General features: G+C 39.8%; 1 protein-coding gene across 1 annotated transcript in view; it reads right to left on the bottom strand.

The window, feature by feature from the left end:
- Wdr3 (WD repeat domain 3) overlaps window positions 1–18,075 on the bottom strand; it is a 60,593-nt gene that overhangs the window by 33,953 nt on the left and 8,565 nt on the right. The window contains exons 6-20 of the mRNA XM_004648039.2: window positions 16,766–16,861; window positions 15,680–15,790; window positions 15,421–15,522; window positions 14,902–14,999; window positions 13,311–13,418; window positions 12,402–12,632; window positions 8,916–9,009; window positions 6,726–6,827; window positions 4,175–4,260; window positions 3,857–3,992; window positions 3,002–3,058; window positions 1,255–1,355; window positions 967–1,078; window positions 694–828; window positions 359–409 (exon numbers count right to left, since the gene is read on the bottom strand). Coding sequence (XP_004648096.1) covers window positions 359–409; window positions 694–828; window positions 967–1,078; window positions 1,255–1,355; window positions 3,002–3,058; window positions 3,857–3,992; window positions 4,175–4,260; window positions 6,726–6,827; window positions 8,916–9,009; window positions 12,402–12,632; window positions 13,311–13,418; window positions 14,902–14,999; window positions 15,421–15,522; window positions 15,680–15,790; window positions 16,766–16,861 — 1,620 coding nt within the window. The remainder of the gene's footprint in view (window positions 1–358; window positions 410–693; window positions 829–966; window positions 1,079–1,254; window positions 1,356–3,001; window positions 3,059–3,856; window positions 3,993–4,174; window positions 4,261–6,725; window positions 6,828–8,915; window positions 9,010–12,401; window positions 12,633–13,310; window positions 13,419–14,901; window positions 15,000–15,420; window positions 15,523–15,679; window positions 15,791–16,765; window positions 16,862–18,075) is intronic.

Raw genomic sequence — 18,075 nt, 5'->3', positions numbered from 1 at the left:
ATATCCTATCCTCAAACTGTTAGAAGTGCTGGTCATTTACTTGCCATTCCAGTATTTATCTTATGTTTCACTCTTAGTGCTTCTTTGCTATCATGAAAACTTTTTCTTAGTTCAAAAAAAAAAAAAAAGTGAGAAATAAACTAATACACTGAAGAAAGTAAAAAAAAAAAAAGAATACTTAAAAAAAAACACCAAATTTGGTCAATCACTTGTCTCACAAGACCAAAATATATAGTTAGAATAAAAACTACTCATAGATTTGTTCTTACAGCAGTTGATGATACCTTTGGACTCTAACCACAACTCAAAACCCACTTAAAATTATGGTGCACATCAAGGTCTCAACAGATTTACTTACAGCTGGTTGGTCTTCTTTGGCCACACTTTCCTCATACTCTGCTTCCCTTTGCTGCCAAGAGACAGATTATCAGTTAACTTGAAGTAAAAATCATGGTCTCAGTGCAAAATGGAACAAGCCAGGGAGAAGCCTTTGCTTTCACAGCAATTCCCTCAGGACCTCCGTGTCTCTGCCTGACCTCCAAAATGGGGGACACTGCTCTTAGAAATATTTCCTAGAGGTTCTTGGGCCGGCACTGAATGCGGCCTGACTGCCCTAAGCATGAAGCTGCAGCTGGGAGAGCTTGGCAGTCAGCCACCCGCACATATAAAATGAAGCCAACCCTAAGTGCTTACCATCTCCCTTTCTTCCTCAAGAATAAGCGGCTCCCTTGTTCTCTCCCAGAGTCGTAGAGATTTGTCATGAGATGAGGACACCACATAGTCCCCACTGGGGCTCACAGCCAGACACCACACTTCCTGGTGGTGCCCCTGGAGAAGGAAACACCCAGAAACCCCAAGTAAGAGTAACAGCTTCATAGACCACTCCCCGCTTACATTAATAGGTGATATACGTGCTACTAAATCCAGCTCTTACACACTGAGCATGCAGAGCAGGCGAGAGCTCACCTCCAGAGTCTGTATGTGTTCAAATTTGTCTGCATCCCACTGCTTAATCTTACGATCTTTGCCGGCAGTGAAGAAGAGGTGTGACTTCGGTACGAACCGTAGGTACATCACACTGAAAGTGTTCAAAGTTGTCAAATTCCAGGTTAGTAAGAAGGAGCTTCCTACTAGCTGGATCTGGAGAGTTGGACTACACATTAGAACATCCTGCTGCTCACTACATAATGGACACAGGTGCTCCAGGAAACGGCACAAGTGACTCAGGGTGGCCTCTGAGGAGACTGTGCCTACCTGTCATCATGCGCGAAGAGAGACTTATGGCAGTCTCCAAAGTCCAAACCCCAGATCTTCACATTTCTGTCAGCAGAGCCGGTTGCTATTAGGGTTCCATCCTATGAGAAAGAGAAGCAAAAATTTATTCAGGATTTGAATTCTATAAATTACATTTTAAAAAAAAGCTAATCAGAATATTTAATTCATTTCAAAAATACTAATTTCATTTCTCTACCAAAAGCACTTAACTCTTCACTTTTACCTACAGCACTGCTAAAAAAAACCCAAAAAACAAAAAACAAAAAAAACGTGTCAGTCTCAGTAAGATCTCCTCGGCTCCAGGGTTCCCAGGCCACCACAGTGCAGGGATACGCACTCATGAAGATTACCTACTAGCTCTGTTAAACCGGAAACACAATCTCTTATCTCTGCCAGAACAGGACAAAAGAGGAAAGAACGAAAGTGGGATTCACTCTAGTAGAATATTTATGACTTGGCTTCTGTCCTGTGTTCCTCATCTCTGTTTCCTCAGATCTTCCCAATGTCAATGCCCAGTTCTAATAGCTTTGTTAGTGAACCAGTCCAGCAGTCACGGGGTCAGTTTTCTTTCCCTTTCACACAGGTAGACGCTGGTTTGTTTATTTATTGATTTGGTACAGGGTCTCACTATGGAGTTCGGACTTGCAGTGATCTTCCTGTCTCAGCCCACCCAGCGCTGGGATTACAGGCATGTACCACCTCGTCTGGTCTTAGTGGCCAGTTCAGCACGCCTGGGGTTCCAAAGCCAGCACAGCATGCGGTACTGGGGATCAAACCTGGGTCCTTGCGCTTGCCAGGCAGGTGCTTAGACTGTAAAGTTATCTCCCCAGCCCAGGCACTATCTTTAAACACATACTGTTACTTCTACTCATACACAGAAGAAAATGGCACTCTGGCCAACAACTGTATAGACAATGCAAACCATGACAAATACTCTAATAAAACTGAACTTCCTTCTCACCAGTATATCCTATAGTACAAAGGAGGAAGCTTTCGACTCTTTAATTTTTTTGGTACCAGGAATTCACTGGCACTTGCCAGGCAGGCACTTATAGTACGCAGCTATATCCCTGGTCTGAGGAGCCTTTTTAAAGTCTTTCATTTTTAGAGTGATTTACCAATTACAGAATTTTAGATACTATGATTTAGGAGAGTCACAATGATGAGTTACAAGGATTAACTGAGGGATCTGTGAAATTGCTCTGAAAACATTAAATATATTTAAGACATAATACATAATCCAGTCTACTACTTGTGGAGAAAGTCAGGTATACAAGAGGATGAAATTATCTGAAATGAAGGTATCAGGCCCAGCACTGAGAAAAATGTCAGTTTTATTCAAGATAACTTTTTTTTTTTTTTACATCTTATTTTAATGTAATAGTAGACACTTAAAAATATAAAAACAATCTTCACATCTACAAAAAGTTTAAAATAAGATAATGAGAATAACAATGGCAATATACAGTGTCCCATGATCTATCAATGGCTAAAATGTTACTCAGACTGCAAGCCAAGAGAAAAAGAGATTCTCCCTCACAAGGAAGAGATAACAGGACAAAACATTCTTTTCAATGAGAAAAAAAAAACAAAACAGTATAAATGAACAAATTAGTATCCATGTTAAAATACTTTTTGAACAACAGAATAATTTGCGGAATTATTTGAACGTTTCCCTACTTCGTATTTATCTTGTTACTGAGACACTGTTACAAGTTTTACTTACATAAGAGATGTCCATGCATATAACAGGCAGTTTGTGTCCATACAGTGAGAGAAAAAACTAAAGAGAAAAAAATACAGATAACTCGTATTTATCTAGAAAATATAGGTTTCATGTGGATCAAAAATACAAATGTAAATGTAATACTAAACCTATTTCTAGGCTGTGCTTTGTATTTTCAGAGGAGACCAGTTAAGATGCTCTGCGTCCGCCACGCGGGCCTGGCCTGCACCTACCAAGAGCACTGCAGTGGGAGCTAGGAGGTCCCGAGACCTGCTGCCTGCTAACTGATGACTCCGGAGCACTTGGTCGACAATACTCCCTGGCCCAATCTAGTCCTATGGACACTCTGGGCCTGGGACTTGGTAATTCGTATTTTTCTAAGGACCCCAAATGACTCTGAAGTCCAGCCCAGTGGAAATGCTGCATAGGCCCCCTCAAAAGCTCTTCAAAATACTGGCTCTAGCAGCATTTTCTGTTCACAAGATTTTCTGAACTACAACTTGCTTTACACAAAGTTTAGGAACCACGGAACTCTTTAAAAAATCCTCAGTTTCCCTAGTATATTGATGAGGTTTCTATTTATACACAAATTTACTGAGCACAGTAAGGCTACTTCTTTATAATCTCAACCCAAATTATTTTTTTTTTTTGTAGGTATGTTTTTGAGACAGTTTCTTTATGCAGTTCAAGCTAGCCTTAAACTTACTTCACAGCTCAGGCGATAGCCCTGAACTCCCAGACACCCTCTCACCTCAGCTTCCTAAATACTGGGATTACAGATATGGGCCCCATGCCCTGCCATTCAATCCAAATTCCTACAGCCAGTCAGGAAGAAAGAAAATACTTCCAGAGTACCTTCAAGGTGTCAATGTAGAAAATTTTCACAGTACAGTCCAACAAAGACACAGCCAACAGCTTTTGATTGGGAGAGTAACTGACACACAGGACATCCTCATCTAGTTGTAAGGTTCGAGTTTGCTTCACAGAAAGTCTAGAGCACAGCAACAAGAAAAAATATATATATATAGAAATAAGCATTCCACAAACCCATGGCAGAAAATTCCAAACTCAAGCACAACAGAGATACAAGTACTTCTCAAAAAAGGTCATTCAACAGCTCATTTTTACTCAAAAAAATGGACCACCTCCCTCCCCAAAAATACACCTCCTTACCTCTTTTGGGTACTATTTTCATCTTTTACCAATTCAAAGTCCCAGAACTTGACAGATTTATCTGCACCGCCTGTCACAAAGCCACGCTGAAAATTAAATGACGTTGTGATTAAAAGAAAAAAACTTTAGTACAGAAACCTTGCTAAGAAGCATGTCAAAGTATCTAAAAGACCATTTTTACTTGTAGAGGATCAGAATTAAGAGAAATGTGACTCTTCCTAACCTCTTCTACTGTTTTTTAGGGCATCACTTTTATAAACTCATTAGAGAATTTCCAGTAACACAGTAGTGATAACTAATGACAAATTCTATCCAGTGTGGCCAATGTCTCTAAAAATGTACCTTGATTTAGTGTAATTGTCTTATATGTTTTATATGGTTTTTGGCCTGTTACTCTGGTTGTTAACCTGTTTTTATAGTAATTAACTTGATAAAGACACAAGAAAAAGGCATGGAACAGAAGTGGGGAGAGAAGAACTGACATGCATTATATACCTGTACCAAGTCCCCAGAATGAAGTGTAAACACTATACACTGCAAGCATGTACTGGTAAAAAAAAAAAAAAAAAAAAATTCTAGTTATATTTTAAGAAGAAAAATCCTTCATGAACATTGTAGGGTATTTCTGTTTGCTTCACATAGGGCAACAGTCAAAAGAATTTGCTATAAAGGAAGACCACTAGTTTGAGACTAGATAGATGGATGACAGATAAGATAGACATGTGCATATATATAGGATAACTTCAATAAATTTGTTCAAAGTATTTACTTAAGGAGAGTATAAATTTATTGTTGTAATATCCCTGCTTAAAATATATTGGACACGTTTCACCAAGATCAAGAAAATCAGTCCCAGTACTTCAGAGGAGCAGCGCAAGGTACACAAAACAGACGCGTATGCCGGATCTCATCTGTCCTTGTAGCTTACTGAATTAAGCACAAGCAGCAACCATCCCACAATCCTTGGTTTTGTTGCAGTGAAACATTACAAAGTTTGTGGAAAATATAGAATATTCCCAGTACAAGGCTCTACTTCTGATTTAAATTCACAGTTGTTTTGATTCTACATGACATAAAAGTCTAGATTTATTTCTCTAAGAATACTATGTACTTTCTCAATGGATCACAGGTTTGCCACCACTGAGAATGTTGTAATGAATAGGCTGAAGCTCCTATGACATTGACAAAAAATGCTACAGGATCTTTAGAACTAGCAACATCATGAGAATACATACTGTTCTCTAGGATGGCTCTCACAAAGGGAAGCACATTATTCCTGACTTCTAAGGGCTGATATCATTCTTGAAAACACAAGACTTTATGGTCATAGATATTTGGAATAAAAGTGGAAAAATCTACTCAACTCAGTGCACTGTGTTGCTGAAGAGAACATCGCCTCTTAAAAATATCACAAACCACTGATTAATAAAGAAATCATAGGGCCAGCCTATGATTAGCTCAGCAGATTAAAGCACCTGCTTAGGCAGACACAGGGGCCAGGGTTCGATTCCCTAGCCTGCTGTGCTGGTGCTGGTGCTGGTCCCGCCCCCGTGGCACACTGAGACAGCAAATGAGACTGGGTGTGGTGGCACGCACCTGTAACCACAGTACTTAGGAGGCTGTAAACAGGAGGATCACTACAAGTTCGATCTATGCAGTGAAACCCTGTAGACCCTGTACTAAATACAAAAAAAAAAAAAAAAAAAAGAAATCATGAAGATAACAACTTGGTACCATGTTGATGATCAAAAGCAGCTGAACGGAATTCATTCTGGTTTCCATGGGGCAGATGAAATGGGGTCAAATGTAAAGTTTGAAGATTAGATATGTTACAAAGAACCTTTTCCAGGGAAGCACTTATTCCACTGAGCCATCTCCCTGGCCTTCAATCTAATTTTTGAAAGTACTAAAGTCTTCCATGTAGAGGTCTTTTATATCCTTTGTAACATTGATTACTAGGTGTTTCGTTTTTTGACTGCTGTTGTGAAGGGTGTTGTTTCCCTAATTTTCCTCTCAGTGAGTTTGTTGTTCATGTACAGGAAGGCTACTGAATTTCAAGTGTTGACTTTGTGGCCAGCTATACTACTGAATTTTTTAAATTAGGTCTAGCGAATTTTGGTGGAGTTTTGGGGGTGTTCTAATGTAGAGTGACATCTGCAAATAATGATAGTTTCATTTATTCCTTTTCCATTGTTGCTTCTTTTATTTCTTTCCCTTGTCTGTTGCTCTGGTTAGGGTTTCCGGGACTGTGTTGAATACAAGTGGAGACACGTACATCCTTATCTTGTTCTTGATTTTGGAGAGACAGCTTTCAGTTTCTGTCCATTTAATATGATGTTAGCTTTTGGTTTGTCATGGATGGCTTGTATCAGATTGAGATAAAGAACATTTATTCCAAAAAAAAAAAAAACACCTTTCTTATAGAAGCCCCAAGAAAAATCATTCTTAGGCAGCAGTTAACATGAGGACTGAGCACACAGCCAGAGTACTTAAAAACGTGCAAAAAGCACCAAAAGCAGCTCTACAAATCCAGCAGCTATGGTTCAGTTACCTGATCTGGAGAGAGAGACATGGACCACAAGGCTCCATCGTGCGCTTCAATGGTCTCCAGCAAATTCCCCGAGGCCAAGTCGTAGAGCTGTAATTTCCCTGTCTAGTGAGACACAACAGGCACACAACTCTAATGAGCACAACTCTAATTTCCAGGATTCATATCTATAGAATTTAGAAAAGATTTCATAATGAAGTACCAAGGACACAATCCACTGCTTAAGGAAATGGCTCCCACCCTCAGAATAAGCACTATTAAATCCTCCACTGCCAAGCTGAGCAGACCTTGGCAGGACTGCCATGCTCTACAACTATGCAGCCTACAGCCCTGTCACTTTCATTGATTCCACAGCTTTGAAAGGGAAGCATCACAGCCACGGGCAAGTCAAGACAAACAACAACAAATGCAAAATCCAGAACTTTTCCAGTCCTTTCACCAGAATACCCTCTCTATTGCTTAACCAATTCTTTTTTGGAGTTTTCATTTCCTCCTTCACAACACTTTGAAAATAAAAGGATCTGCCTTCAATGCGAAGGGCAATGAATCAGAACAGCCACGTTGTCATCCTACAATTGCATTCTGGCTATCCACGGTGTTGGCATGTAACATACATGCAGTGCCAAAGCCTAGCTGTGTGATGAGCTTCTGCACAGTGTGCTAGAACGAATGTGAGCCAAACGGGAGGCCTGGCCTGCTTACGTCATGACCTGGATCTCACATGGCACACAAAAGGCGCAGCTGCTGACAGACCTCAGGAGGGGACTGGACTGTGAGGGCTCTGTCGTCACCAAGGGATTCACTCACTGGTGAGATCGATGTGATGGCATTCCTGAGATGTGACGGAAACAGGAGGTGGGGCCGAGCTACAGGGGCAGATCATGAGCGCACCACCTTGGGGCCTAGATCTGGCCTTCTGGCTCCCCTGGCTCGCATTCTCTGTTTCCTGGCTAACACAGAAGTAGACGAGCATTGTTTCTCTGCTGTGCACTTCCTACACAATGTCTGTACTTTGCCAAGGTTTAAAAGCAACGGAGCCAGTTGACCACGGGCTGAAACCTCAGAAACTGTGAGCCCAAACAGACCTGTTCCGCAAGCAATTCCCACAATGATTTTCCAACAGAAAAGGGGGCATTCATGAAAAATGAGAAAAAAGAGCCTAACTCAAATATTAATACTGTGACCTTGACATTAATCCTCAAATCTTTCTAATATTTTCTACACTTTTTATTGGACAAGAAATAGCCACTGTGATCCACAGGATTTCTAATAAGTTTTCTGCAAATATAGCCTAGGTTTATGGAAATAATGACAAATCCTTGCAAAGCACTTTTCCAAACACTACAGATGACTCCAGTTTATTCTCCAATTTATACTTTAATACCAGCTCTACTTCAGATCAGTTATTTATTCTGAGGGGGGCTGATATCTGTGGAGTCCTTTGCATATTTCATTCCTGTGAAGTGTGTTACTAGTATCACTCTTATCTGAGAAAACCAGGGTTAACAGAGTTAAGTGATGTGCTCAAAGGTCACAGTTACAAAATGGTAGAGCCAGGATTCCAATGTACCTGTGTATATGCCATATACCTGTTATACAGATGAACATTCTAAAAGGAGTGGTGAGGCTTGGTCCAAATTACTCATTTTATAAAGACAGAATCTGAAGTTTAATCCCATGCCTGCTCATGCCCAAATTGATCAGCAGCCAGCGATTAAGACTCGGTCAGTTTGGTTTTATTTGAATGTTTCTACCTGCTAAACATGGCATCAGATATTTGATATATTTTATCATTAATTTTAATATATAAGCAAATAAAACACTATTATATGCAGGTTTATAAAAATGTGCATAAAATGATCACAAAAATAATGGTAGTTGTATCATGGTCATGAATAATTATTTTTCACAATTTAACACTGCCTTAAAAGATATTAAGAAAGTAAGCTTAAAAAAAATTTATAAACAGGCAGGACCAGGAATATAGCTTACTGGTACAAGCACCTGCCTGGCAAGCACAAGGTTCTCAGTTCAATTCCCACTACCAAAAAACTCCCATTTTTAAAAGGGCAATGAACTATCATCTTCCTTTACATATTTAAAATAGGCTGAGAAGTAGCCAGATTTCTCAAACAACTTTTAAGATGTTGAGCAGAAATGCCTCAGAAATCCAAAAATGACATCCCAGTTTACCTTTGTTCCTATGATCACCTGCCTGTCACCAGGTACAAAGAACGAGCACAGCGCATATTCACAACTCATTGTCCGAATACACTGCAGTGTAGACCTAAGAGAAAAAAATACAGAACTCTTACATTAAGAGGCCCGCTTCCAATTCACGAAAGTCAGGGTATGCATTCCGACACCCGCTCAGCCACACAGAGGTATCAACACAAGGGGAAAGCCTTAGCATTTCTTAACTCAGACCCAATTACATGGAAGGAAAATACTACAGAGCACCAAATCTTATTTGCTCTGCATGTACCTCCTGATCCTAAGGAGCAAAAATCACACAAAAGCAAAATAGAAGTAGTATCAGCCAGACTTTTCAGGCTCTGATCATTACCAAGAAAACAGGTGAGCCTAAAGGACTGAAACTGAACTAGTCTGTCACTACATTTTCCTAGATATAAAGTTCATTTTATAGAACCATAAACATTCAGCCATTCAACAAATACAGTTATGTGCTGTACAACAATGCTTTGGTCTCAATAATGGGCCAAATTTATGATGGTCTCAGACTACACTGGGATTGAAAATGTCCTATCACTAGTGATACTATGGGGGCTGTACCACTAGCATCCACACACCCATTGCTTTGTCAGTTAAAGTACAAAACACACCAGTATGTATGGTACATATTACCTGATAATAGTGAACAACTATGCTACCAATTTGGATGTTCATAATACTAGAGTTCTGATTAGAGGGTATTCTAGTTATAAAAAAATGTCTACTGCAAAACAGAATGCCATGTTAACTTGGCTGCATCCAATACACCTCCCGTGACCACTTCCCTGCAGCAAGAAGTCACGACAGGTGACTAACCTATGCTACACAGGTTTAGGTAGGTACACACAATCATGTGCACACAATGCAGAAGTCACTTAACAGTGCATTGCTTAGCATGCTGCCTTTCTAGTAAGTGATGGCATGATGGCATACATCAAACGCTTGGCTGCATCCAACATTTACTAAATGCCAACAACATGCGAGGTACTATATGCCAAGTGCTAGGGATACAGAAGTGGAAACTTCTGTGAAGGTTAAGAGGTCCTTACCTTCACACAGCTTAACATGCTTTGGCAGTGATAAACATAAATATTTGACATTAGATGATAGTGGGTGCTATGGAGAAAGTATGTTGGGCAGAGAATGAAAGAGCAAGAATAGGGACAACAGGATGGTTATTCATAAAAAGGGCTTTTTATTTCATAAAAAGGCAGGAAAAGCCTGTGGACATCTAGGGAAACATGGTTTCAGACAGAACAAAAGAACATAAGGCAAGCACATTTCGTTGTGATTAAGGGATAACAAGCAGGCCAGTGCAATGCTGGTGGAACTGGAGTGCAGAGGAGTAAGAGGCAAGGTCTGTTAAGGCTTTTGCTCTGCAAAATGAGATGAAATATTGGACAGTAACTAACCGCTGTGCTGACCAAAGGAACAGGGAGAAGAGTCAGGAGCCACAGCCACAGCGCAGGTCAGATGAGGGTGCTGGGAACTCAGGTGTGCTAGACTAGAACAGCTTTGAAAGGTAGAGCTCTTTGAGTTTGCTAATAGACTGAATGGATATGGGATATGAGAAAGGATTAAGAGTGGCGACAAGGCTTTGGGCTAGAACCCTGGGAGGAAGTGAACTGTGGATGCCTAAACGACAGCAGAGAGGTGATATGAAGGGTTTGGATATACAAATCTGATGTTTAGAGAGGCTAGTATGAGACATAGAACTGTGTGTCATGAAATAGAGAATGCTACATGACCAGCAAACACAGCATCAGTTTATAGAGTGCTTGCTTCGGCAGCACGTACGCTAAAACTGAAACAATGCAGAGAAGATTCGGAAACAACCCAAATGCCCATCAACTGAGGAATGGATAAAAAAGATGTGGTGTTTTTATATAAGAGAGTACTACTCAGCTATAAAAAAAGATAAACTCAAGGCTTTTATAGGTAAATTTATAGGTAAATGGATGCAACTAGAAACTACACTCATGAGTGAAATGTCAGTGGCACATGCGTAAACATCATATTGTCTCCCTAGTGCAAGAGCCTGAAAGAGTAAATAAGATCTAAAATGTACAACAGATACTGTGAAAGGGAAAGGAACTGCTAGGGAAAGGAGAAAAGAAGCAGGGAAAATACACACATACACACGATAGCTAAGATAATGGTACTACTAATTTCTATTTTTATTTTACTGAAAGGAACAGCTAATGTTTAATTTTTTTTATTTGACCAATTTTACATGCTTATATCTAGTAATCTGAACAACTATTTTGAAGAAAAAAAATATGCAGTATAAGAACCATTGTTGATTTCCCTTCATCTTGTTTTGAAATTTTGTATTGCTTTTAATGTTTTTTTCTATTTGCTTTGAAACGAAAAAAAAAAAAAAGTTTAGCTAGAGAAAATTTGAAAGAGTGCCCTGAAGCCCTCCCAAAGACTGAGAAAAGACAACAGGCAGAGGAAAGGGACATAATAAAAGTTTCAGAGAGGACAAAGTTACCCATCCAAAGAGAAAAAAATCAAATGAACCTTATAAATTGCTGGATTCAGAAACATGATCACTGATAGGATGGCAGCTATTTTAGTGAAATAGGAAGGATAAAAGACTCAAAGCAGACGGAGGAAAACAGAATGTAGACAGGAATTGGAGAAGGGGTGAGTAACTGGAGAAGGACGAAGGGACGAATGAGGGTCATTTATTTTCATACAGGAAATAGCAGGGCACATGTTCAGGGGGAGAAGAATGATCCAAAAGAGAAGAAATTAAAGTAGGAGAAACAAAAATTTCTAGAAAAAGGAGAAAGGACCTCATAGATAAGATGCGCTCAGTTTCGTTAGGAGGAGCAAGATAGCAATAGGGAGAGACAATGACAGGGACAGAGACACAACCAAATTGTGTATAATGATAGCAGTAAGAGTGTTCTTCTAGGTGTTTCCATTTTTCAGTGATACAGGAATAAAGGTTATCATCTTAAAGGTGGCAGAAGTTTCTGACAATTGAGAAAGGTATAAAATAGTCACCAATAGAAAAAAAAAAGTAGAAAATAAAAAGCACGGAAGAATCAACATAATTTTGAAAAGTAGACAATAGGTTCTTGTTTTTGTCTAGCCAATAGTAGCTACAAAGTTTCAGATGGAAAAAAGCTTGTGCTTTTTGTATCCAACTTATAGATATATTTTATTTTATTCTGAGACCCACAAGCCAAAGAACACACTGAACATATACTTTTAGAGAAATGTATGTAGGATCTTTTTTTTTTTTTGGTGGAACCGGGGACTGAACTCAAGCCCTTGCGCTTGCCAGGCAGGTGCTTATTCTACTGAGCCATCTCCCCGGCTCCTGTATGTAGGATCTTAAGAAGCTAATTATCAACCACCCAAAGTACCAAAAACATTATTCAAAGGAAAGGAAATTTCACTGGATGAAACTATAGGAAGCATCGCTTCACAAACCTGTTCCATATCTTAATGGCATCAGCTGCGGCTGAAAGAACAGCAATATTGTCTGAGCTGAAGGACAAGGTCCGCACGTCACTGCGATGGCCCCCGAGGGTGATCCTGCCAGTCCTGACCGGCTGGGGAGCAGGCAAGCATGCGCTGAGTGAATACAATTCCACCAGGTTGTTTTGGAGCAGGAAGACAGCCTTTAACTCTCCTTGAGGTGAGTAGATCAAGTCAAAGGATCTGCATGGGAAAATAGCCATCAATATTCCTGCTACCCAGGTACATCCTTTAGTGCTTTCTAGAAGACTCTGGGAGGCTCTCGATCTATACGACATTTGAACATGTGCAAGCACTTAACAAGAGTGCACTGGGTCTTAGGGGTAGTCCTGTACAGACTTTTGAGTCCAAAAAACATCCTTGATTCAGTCCACAGTATTGTTAAATACAGACTTTTAAGTCAAAGTACCTGGGGTCATTACTGACTTACATCTTGTTTCTGTGTATAAATATTTTAAAATGACTGCAAATGCTTCCTGAGCATGGGATATACTTTTTTTTTTTTTTTTTAACTGGCAGCAGGAAAGGACCATAAAAAGTGAGTAAGTGGGGCCAGGCTGAAGGTCAGAGGAACACTGTGACATGGGCATCTTGTGATTGTCATCTCCAAGTTCATAATCCATATAGACACCTGGCAATTACATGAAGAACCATAATACTTTATAACTTACTATTCATTTTTGAGCCTTGCTATGTAGTTCAGGCGGGCCTTGAATTCACTATGGAGCTCATGTTGGCTTCAAATTCCTAGTGATCCTCCTGCTTCTGCCTCCTAAGTTCGGGGATTGCAGGTGTGTGCGACCACACCCAGCTATAACGTACTGTTCTTATAAAAACTTCAGATACTACATTTTTGCTTACTTGATTTTGGCAGAAGTTTTGATGTTAGCTACTCTCTGGATTTCATCTTGCAGAGTCATTTCAACATTGATTTCAAGGTCCTCCTCTTCTCCTTTGCAAGAGTTTAACCTAGGGAAAACAGAAGAGAAGTACCAACCTAACACTTTTCTCCAATCCAAAATCCAGTCCCATGATGCACAAGGAATGTGGTTCTTAGATAGTTATTTCACCATATAGGATAACTATTAATAAGCCTTTGTAATTCAAATTATTCCACTCGAAAGTTTCTAATACACTTTTCAAATTCTAGGACTTTGTACATAAATTTCGCACTTCATCCATTCACAGTAAATGAATCAGGGCAGGTCTCCAAAGATCTGCTAACTCAGAAGCCATTATATCTTTCTGACACTTGATAAATTCCAACCATTAAAACATGGATTGCCAGGGCTGGGGAGATGGCTCAGTAGAATAAGTGCTTGCCTGGCAAGTACAAGGGCCTGAGTTCAATCTCCGGTTCCACCAAAAAAAAAAAAAACAAAAAAAAAAAACAAAAAAGGATTGCCAAGTGTGGTGGTACACGCCTGCAGTCCTAGCTGTTCAGGCAAGACTGGGCAGTGCAGGGCGGTATGTCCAGAGAAAGTCCTTACTATTCAAAAGGCTAGAGGAGGATGGCAAGTTCCAGGCCAGCCTAGGGAACATGCTGAGACTGCATGTCAAAATTAAAATAAATAAATCAATAACCTTCAAGAGCTAGAGGTGCAGCTCAGTGGGAAAGCACTTGTGTAGCATGCAAAAGGACCTGGGTATGGCTAGAATGACCTATTTCAAGGTTACACTGCTCTAAGCTTTAGGTACATTCCAGTCTTTCTTCTCAGTCTTAAAGACTACAATTATGCAACTAAGCTTTCTTCCTTTATAAGCCGCTGCAATTAAAGGCATGATGGTAGCCTTTGAGAGTTAAATAGCTTAGAAACTATTTTTAAAAATCTGCACATCCTTCTAGCTCTGTGTAGGCCTGAGTCTAAGACACCAAAATGTGTCAGTTATGAGAATGTGCCAAAAACCAGAAATTCAAACATGAACTGAGATCCAAAAATTTTTAACAATTGGTTGTACTAGTTGATACACTGTGTCAACTTAAGAAGTTCAGAAGTTTAATTAAGTGACTCAGTAGGAAGCCAGGGTTCTTACTTTGTAAACATCCTCTTCCAGTGTAAGAGGAGGGCAGCAGTTCATGGTGGTAGAAAACAGCAAAGAGCAAAGGAGGCAGCAGTTCATGGTGGTAGAAAACAGCAAAGAGCAAAGGAAGAGAGGCAGCTGCTGCAGCTCCTCTCTTTGCTGTTTGCTGTCTTCTACCATCATGAACAGTTGCTCTCTGCTACATGCCGCTCTGTCTTGGAGCCAGCTGAGTATGGACTGAAATGTCCACTAACTGAGCTAAATCAACCTTCCTTCCTTAATTTTGGGTGTCAGTTATCTCGTCCCAGCAACAAGTGAAAAATAACCAAGACACTGGTAATAGGGTAAATATTTTCTTAAGGAAGCCAACAGATTTTCTCAATGGTATACAGCCTACCCAGGATACTTCATTGATAGATAGAAAACATACCTCGCTTTCTTCCTAGCTTTCTTCATTTTCTTATCCATTTTCTTTTGAACTTCCTCTTTGGAAAGAATACAAAACACTTCTAACACAGAATCAGTTCCCTGGAAAGGCAAAAGGCTGATGAAATCCAAAAGAGGCAGCGTGTAGTTTTGCTTATGTGCAGTAAGATCTAAACAGTAACACTTGCTTTTCTTCCCTCCCTCACGTTATTACCCTGAACCTCTTAATCTACGCTGCCTTAGCTGTAAAAAAAATTATCATGTCCTGCTTACAGCACTGTTCTGAAGAGTAAATAAGACCTGTATACTTTTATATTGCTTGGAAAATCCAGAATTTAAGAATAAAAGTAACTATATTACTCTCAAGCTACTATGAACTAGGGATTTGATACATATACAATATCACATATGAGTTATTAATATGATAAAAAAGATCTGTCACTATACTGAATATAAAACAGGAATCCTATTCTCAAAAGGAACAGCCCAGTCTCTATCCTTTTTCCCTACGCCAGGTACTCACGTGGCAAGCAAGAATCCTGCCTGTCTTGTCAACTGCAAGGTTCACAACCCTGTCCCTTCCTTCCCGAATTATGGAGCCAGCTTTTCTGCATGAAAGGATGCGCTACACCAAAGGAACAAAAGACAAAGTTTAAATGTCAGTTATGCTGAATTTCTGGAAGCATGTGAGTCTCACAAACGCAGCTGACAAAAACATTCCCTAAGTGATGACAAGAATTACAAATTTAATTTTGTTGCTAAAGTAAGAAAAAGGGAGTTACATCCTCAGGTGTCTCGTCCATCTCAGGAGCACCGTCTTCTGCTGCAGGTGCGGCCTGTGCGCCAGGAGACCCTCTGACTTTTTTGTGCTCTGGTTCTTCCAGGTCTTCAATCTGTTTCATAAAAATGGGAAAATAAAAGATGAAATAATGTGCTTCAGGATATGATTGTTCTTTTTTTTTCTTTGGCAGTACCTGAGATCGAACTCAGGACTTTGCGCTTGTCAGGCAGGCGCTTATGCCAGTGAGCTAGATCTCCGGCCAGGATAAGATTCTTAAGTTAATTATTTAGAAGAATCTCCTGTGACAACTAATAGCTTGATTAGAGAGCTTTCTCATCTAAACCTCTTCAACAGCAGGACAACTTACTATGTTTATAGCAAATTACTTATTAGACTATCTCCAGGAACTTTTATAGTATAAAAGCTACAATTTAATAAACAATAGTATAAAGCTAATGATCCATTCCCCTCTAACTTCAAAACTTTCTCTATTCCTAGGTGAAGGTTTACCATTATCTAGAGGAAAAGATTCAAATAGGCATTAGAAATCACAAAGGCACTGCAAAACGGTTAGATTTTCTCCCTAGGCAAAAATAATCCCTATGCTATACGTAGGGTGCATCAAGATGGATTTACGGAGATAACACTGTATACCTAACTTGAGCTAACCCTAAAGTCTGTAACCTCTTACACCCAAATCAAATTCCCTGAGTCTCTGAGAAATAACTATAAATCTCAGGATATACACATTTATAAAAACATAAATTCTACATAGAATTTTGTGAGAAAACGTTACAAAATCCTTCGCAATCTATGAATAGCTACAGGTGCAGAAATAACAGGGCAAGAATACTATAAATATTAACCATCGCAGAAGCTGTAGGCCTAAAGATATCCTACTTAGGGGCTTACATAATTAAGGGCAGTGAGCACATAATGAAGAAAAATCTTTGTAAGTTTCAGGTTATCAGTGTGATAGAATTTCTTCTTGCACCATGTGAAGATGTCAGTAACTATATCTAATTCTAAATTCAGTGAGCCAACAAAACTGCAAAAATGTGACATTGCCCAAGATCCAAACAATTACCTCTTTCAGGTAGTCAACATCCCAGGCCCTCAGCTCACTGTCTGAAGCCCCCGTGATGAGTCGCTTTTCTTCTGACACCAGGACGAGCCCCCAAACCTACAGAGCAAGACAGGATGACACTATTTTGGAGATTCCAGATTGTGTAATATGACACTGCAAATCCCAACTATTCTACAGTAAAATCTCTTTGAAATTTCAAAGTCTAAGAAAAGATACATAAAGCCAAACCTTTCAAAAATATACCGAGAGAAATATCACCTTTACAGAAAGCAGGCAATTGCTTGTAATGGACTCAACACTTAGTGATACCAGGAGTTACCCAGGAACCCATTATTGTCAAATTTAGATAACAGCTGTTTAGCATAAATTCTAACTACAATCTACCTGGAAAAATATTCTAGTTCTGAAGAGATAGCTCAGTGATCTAAGCACCTGCCTGGCACATGCAAGGACCTGAGTTCAATCCCTGGTTCTGCCTGCTGTGCTGCTGTGCGGGCCCTGAAACCAGGCGTGGTGGCACACACTTGTAATCCCAGCGCTGGGGAGGCTGAGACAAGAAGATCACTACAAATCTGAGCTGTGTAGGAAACACTGTATCTAATACATAAGTAAAAATGATTTTTTAAAAAAATACTCTAGGTCTCATGTTTTTGCTTTCAGCAGTACCTAGCAAAAAAAAAAAGTGTCCCATTAATTATATACTTTTCAGCTTTAATATTTACACAGTAAAAATAACATTGCAAATAAGCGGCCAAAGGATTTAATATGCTTTTCTTCACTCATCCAGACTATATATATATAATTTTTTTTTTTAAATGTATTTGATTGCAGGGTCTCACTAGGCAGTCTGGACTCATAGTGATCCTCCTGCTTCAAGCCTCCCAGCGCTGGGATTATAGGCATGCACCACTACATGTGGATTCTGGCTGGCTCAGCTCACCCTGGGAGCAGGGCTGGCATGGCATGTGGTGCCAGGATTAAACCACAGTCTCTGCACTTGCCTAAGCAGGCGCTTCAGCCCACTGAGCTATCTTACCAGCCCCTGACAGTGTGTTTTTGAAGGCCCAATATAAACAGAATACTGAGGTGGTTGCAAAGGTATGTACACTATTCCATGAACTGGACTATAGAGATCTCTGCTCAGGCAACCCTGACAGCTATACGTCAGGGTTTATGTGTCCTGCGTACAAGTCCTACACAACACTGTTAAATCCCTCTACAATTAAAACTTAGGACACTCATAGCCTAAAAGCTCTTCAGGGCCAATTTTTATTAAGTGCTCTGATAGCTAGCATTTCTTTCATCAAACA

The sequence above is a fragment of the Octodon degus genome, unplaced genomic scaffold (genome assembly GCF_000260255.1).
Source record: "Octodon degus isolate 3935 unplaced genomic scaffold, OctDeg1.0 scaffold00349, whole genome shotgun sequence".
NCBI lineage: Eukaryota > Metazoa > Chordata > Mammalia > Rodentia > Octodontidae > Octodon > Octodon degus.
Note: the sequence above shows the minus strand (reverse complement) of the source record. Positions and strands in the feature narration are given on the sequence as shown.